General features: G+C 41.7%; 1 protein-coding gene across 1 annotated transcript; it reads left to right on the top strand.

Moving 5' to 3' along the window:
• The first annotated feature begins 2826 nt into the window (after positions 1-2826).
• Positions 2827-4593, top strand: LOC111728695. The gene has a single exon (XM_023519562.1). The coding sequence runs from the start codon at positions 2919-2921 to the stop codon at positions 4578-4580; it is 1662 nt and encodes a 553-aa protein (XP_023375330.1). The 5' UTR covers positions 2827-2918; the 3' UTR covers positions 4581-4593.
• Positions 4594-5046: the final 453 nt, after the last annotated feature.

Genomic DNA, 5046 nt, shown 5'->3' with positions numbered 1-5046 from the left:
AGACAAGAGAATCACCTAAGCCCAGGAGTTGGAGGTTGCTGTGAGCTGTGATGCCACAGTACTCTACCAAGGGTGACAAAGTGAGACTCTGTCTCTTAAAAAAAAAAAAAAAGAAAGAAATGCAGAATCTTGGGCTGCACCTCAGACCTTCAGAATAATAATCTTCATTTTAACAAGATCCCCAGATAATGTATATATACATTAAACTTTGAGAGATATTGCACTAAGGTACTTTCCATATTAAAGTAGATTTATTTAGTGAATTTTAAGGTTATATGTTTTGATAAGCTAGAAAATAATGCATTTGGTTATCAACTTGTTAGTTTTCCTTGACTATGATTGAAATGTAAATTCTTTGAGGGCAGGGGCCATGATCTATTTCACTAAGAATCCCTAGTGGTTTGCACATTGTCTGATACAAAATAGAGGCTAAATAAATATTTGTGTTGTTTTAATGAGTCAGCATATTATCAAGTGCTTGTGTACAAAATATCCCATGCTAAGGCACATAGATATTTGAGGTACTGGTCCTTGCCCTTGAATTACTCCATAACCTGGATGGAGAGAGAAATTCCCAGGCATGAACTCTGAAATCAAAGGTTTACATGATTATGAATAAAATATATAAGAGGTAGCACCACATAACTGCTGATTAATTGCCAAATTGAATGTTATAAATATTTGGGGATGTTGCAACCTAGCAATTTTTCGAGAGAAGCAGTAATTAATCTGAGATATTAAATAAAGGACATAGTGTCTCATGCCTCTAATCCTAGCACTTTTGGAGGATCGCTTGAGGCCAGGAGTTTGAGACCAGTGTAAGCAATAAAGTGGGACACTGTCTCTATAAAAAAGAAAGAAAGAAAGAAAGAAAAGAATCCTACTTCTGAAAGGAAATATTTCAAATATTTTGTGAATGTAGTTGAAAAAAATCTTTACCTCAAATGATGATCTCTGTTAAATATTGCTGACTCCAATTAAGTGTGAGAAGTGTTTTAGAAAAAATTGCTTTCTTAAATTACAGATTTTACATAGATTGGTGAAAATACACTACTTAGATGAGTCATTAGTCTTTTTTTTTTTTTTTAAGAAACAATAACAAGGAGTTTCTGTTTGGAATTTTAGCCAACTTCATGTATTGCGGTACCCCTTCCACACAAGCCAAACAAGTTTGCAGACCCAATGACCACAGGTCAACGCAACTTAAGCCTCCCAGGGTCCCTCCTGAGCTACTGGGAGGCTCTCCTCCACAGAAGACTCTTGATCCCAGGCTAAGTTGCTGCTCTTCATCTGAGTTAGGTTGGGTCTCTGGTTCATCTTCCTGTGTTGAGCCTGGGAACCAAAGGAAAAGTGTTCACGTTGACTCACTTGAAACCCAGAGGGATCTTGGCAGGGAGGCCTGGGATGTACAGAGCATACCAATGATGATGAAGAAAAAGAAGAAGAAACCAAAGCAAAAGAGATATTTTCAGCCCCGAGCTGGAGGACCTTGGGATGATGACTATGCAGATGAGCCTAAAGGTCATCCCTCTGCAGCTGACACAGGAAAGTCAAGTGTTCTCCTCAGCCAGGCTCCCACTAAGGAGACAGAATGTGGACTTGTCCCCAGAGAAAATCTAAAAAGGGGATGTATAGTTGATTTTAGAGCAGGCAAACTGGTAGCTGAGAACTTTGTCTCAGAGGGTCTTAGAGTTCCTTTGTGTCCTTCAGAAGAACCTCCAAAAAGTACAGTAAATTCTCAGCCCGAGATGAGAGTAGAGGAAGACAGCAAAGGCAGCAGGTCAATACTACAGATCCCAGACAAGAAATTGCTGAAGGGAGATGAGTATAAACCACAGCCCAAACCCTTTATGGAGACTCCTATGGAGAAAAGCCAGGCAGTAGGCTCTCTCAATCTGAAAGGACCCCTGACAGACATTTCTGCACACAAAGTAGAAACCCCTTTGGCTATCAGACCCAAAGAGGATTGTGCTCCTATATTGGACAAAGAGGTTAAGGATGGAGTTTTAAAACTCACTGCAGTAAAAGAACAGTGTAATCTGATACCCACTTTGACAACAAGTAATCCACTAGAAAGTAGCCTAAAAGAGGAGAATGATGAAAGTAAAATGACTATACTGCAGAATGTCAAACAGAAAGAGTCTCCTGAAGGAGCTGAAGAGAATAAAGAACGAAAAGGGGAAGCTTTTCCCAAGCAAAGTCAAAAGCCCAGCACATTTGCTTCTGAGCAGCTGCAGGGCCAGGAGTCAGTGCAGGTCCCTGGGCTAGAGAACCAATCATTTAAGAGAATGGCAGATGATGGCAAAAGCAGGAAGGGAAGGGGAGGTTCTGGGAAAGTGAAAGCAAATTCTGGGAAGGCAAGAGCAAGATCTGAGCTGCCATTTGTTCTGGATAGCCAGAAGGATGGAAGAGCCGTTCTTGTACCAAGTGAGCCAATTCCTAAAACTGGAGGAATGACTACTCGAGATAAGAGTGAGAATCTGGGGCTGAATTCTTCAAAGCAACCAGGAACAATGACTGATCTCACTGTGGTGATGGGAGAGCTTAAGGTGGCAACTCACCCTAAGGAATCAAATACCTCCCAGCCATTAATGCCTTTGGAACATGGGTCAGGCATGACTCAGACTTCTGATGTTCTGACAGAAAGAGAAGCTATAGTCAAAGATAGAGGTGTCAGTAACCAGAGGAAGGAAGGAAAGTGTCCTTGGATGGATCATGAGGCAGCTTCCTGGATTTCTGAAAAGCCGAAGAAGAAAAGCAATGAAGGCAAAACCAAAAAATTTAAAAATAATTATTCCACTCAGCCTACTAGAGTGGAGAGGGAGGAAGAAATCCTAGACCTACCTTTTGTAGGGAAGGATGAAAATGCTGTTAGTATTCCCCATAAAAAGAAGGATTTTGGGCTCATTTCCCCCAAAATGCATTATCCTTTGTTCTCACATACATCAGATACACTCACAACGGAAGTAGTTGACAGAAAGGGTGGAGATGTTGAGGCTCATTCTTTTGAGCTTGAAACTCTTGGGGAGAACAAAACAAACCCAGTCAAGGGTTCTGTTGTTACTGAAACAGCAGCCAAGGTGACAGATGTGAGCTGCCAAGACCAAATCCAGGGGGCAGGATTTGTTCCTTTAGTACTGTCTGAGGAGAGTAAGACAGATCCAGCCAAGGGATATGCCACAGTGGCTGAGAAACCAAATAAAAGGAGTAATGATGGAAAAAGTAAGAAGGTTAAAAATAGTTCTCCAGAGAAGCACATTCTGGAGAATAAGATAGATGCAACAAAAATACATGTTCCCATGGAAACCACAGGGGACCACAGAGTTGGAGCAATGGGCTTTGTAGACGAAAATAGAAATATTACATTTACCTGTCCCAGAACACTGTCAGAACCGATAAATAAGTCAGCTCCTCTAGAGGCTCTGGAATCAGCAGCCTGTGAAAAACTGTCTGCTCCTACTTCTCAAGTAGTAAAGGAAATTGATTTCTTTCCAGATACCTTGGCGCAAAGTGGGCAAGGGATAGCCCTAGCCCAGATGCCCAAATTATTAGTGGTAGATAACTGCAACAAAGATGGAGTCTCAGGCCAAGAAAGCCCCAACGCTTCCTCTGCTGTTGTGCATTCTGCAAACACAGGAGTTGCCCTACCTTTTATAGCAGCCATAGAAACAGTTAACGGTCAGGGAGATCATTGTCCTAAGAATAAAGGTGAGCTTGCTGATTCCCTGAAAAATGAAGCAGGGATCAATGAAGGGCATGTGGTAGGAGAATCTGAGTCAGTGCATAATGGTGCATCCAAGCCTTCAAAAGGGAAAATCACAGAGCTAGCAAAAGGGCACCTTCTTCCCGGAGTCCTGGTAGAGAACCAGAGCCTCCCAGGAGAGGTCAGAGGCCCAGAAGCAGGTAGGGGTAATGCCCCAGCATATCCAGCGAACAAAGAGAAAGACCCTGAGGAAGGTTCTGCTCCAGTCCAAATTCCTGACTTACAGGCAGACAAAGCACAAAAGTTCAGTTTCTGTGAGGACCAAAATCCTGAAGAGAGAGATTCCAGGGGCCCAGATAGTTTAAATAAAGAAGGGGATATGACTCTTTTACCTCCAAAAAATGAAAAGGATAAATTGAAGGAATTTAATCTGGCTTGTAAAATCACAAAATTGGAATGTGCTTCCTTGTCAACTTCAGAACTCCAGTCAGATAGTAAAGTCGAAGCTCCTCCTCCAGGAGTGGTAGATAAGTTGGTCCTGACTACTTCCAAAGGTCTTCAACTTCCTGGACTCAATGATAGGGTCTTGGAGGCACCTCAGAAAATGACAGAAAAATCAGAATCAAAGACACTGAGAGAAGGGAAGAAGGAAGATAAAAGCAGAATGGCAGAACCAATGAAAGGCTATATGAGACCTACCAAGTCCCGAGGACTTGCTCCACTTTTTCCAAAGTCTTCGATCCAAGAACGAGAGAGATCCAAGCAACTGAAGTCCAGTGGTATGAACCTGCCATGGGTGAATGTGTGTGCTTGTGGTTTTGAGTCAGCATCACCCAAAAGGCAAAAAGCTTGTGTGTTAGTTCTATCCAGACTCTAATCATCCTTGTTAATCATAGGTTTGTTGGCATGAAAATTGATAACTGCTATTTACGTGTTTTCTGCAGCCAAGGCATGCATTGCATCCAGCTTGAAGAGGCTGGTGACTTGGTTGCATGTCTTTTTACCTAGCACTGAACCTTGAGTTTTAGAAGTTGAATTTAACTCAATGAACTGTTAGCAGAATTCTTATCATCATCCACTATTTTTAGTTTTTAAAAATTGTTCCTCTTATATGTAAAGATCACAGCCAAATTTTAATTATTATTTGGTATAAGTACTCAACAGGAGAAAAGAAAACATTTTATGTCCAGCAGTGCGTTTAAGACCTTTTTCTCTCTATATATGTAGCTTATGTTGCTGGGACTAAATATCCAAATTGCATGATAGCATAGCACCTGTAGTCCCAGCTGCTGAGGAGGATGAGGTGGGAGGATCACTTGAGCCCAGGAGTTGGAGGCTGCAAT

The sequence above is a fragment of the Otolemur garnettii genome, unplaced genomic scaffold, assembly GCF_000181295.1.
Source record: "Otolemur garnettii isolate 467f Iridium unplaced genomic scaffold, OtoGar3 scaffold00179, whole genome shotgun sequence".
Lineage (NCBI taxonomy): Eukaryota > Metazoa > Chordata > Mammalia > Primates > Galagidae > Otolemur > Otolemur garnettii.
The sequence above is the reverse complement of the archived record's forward strand: the minus strand, read 5'-3'. Positions and strand labels throughout refer to the sequence as shown.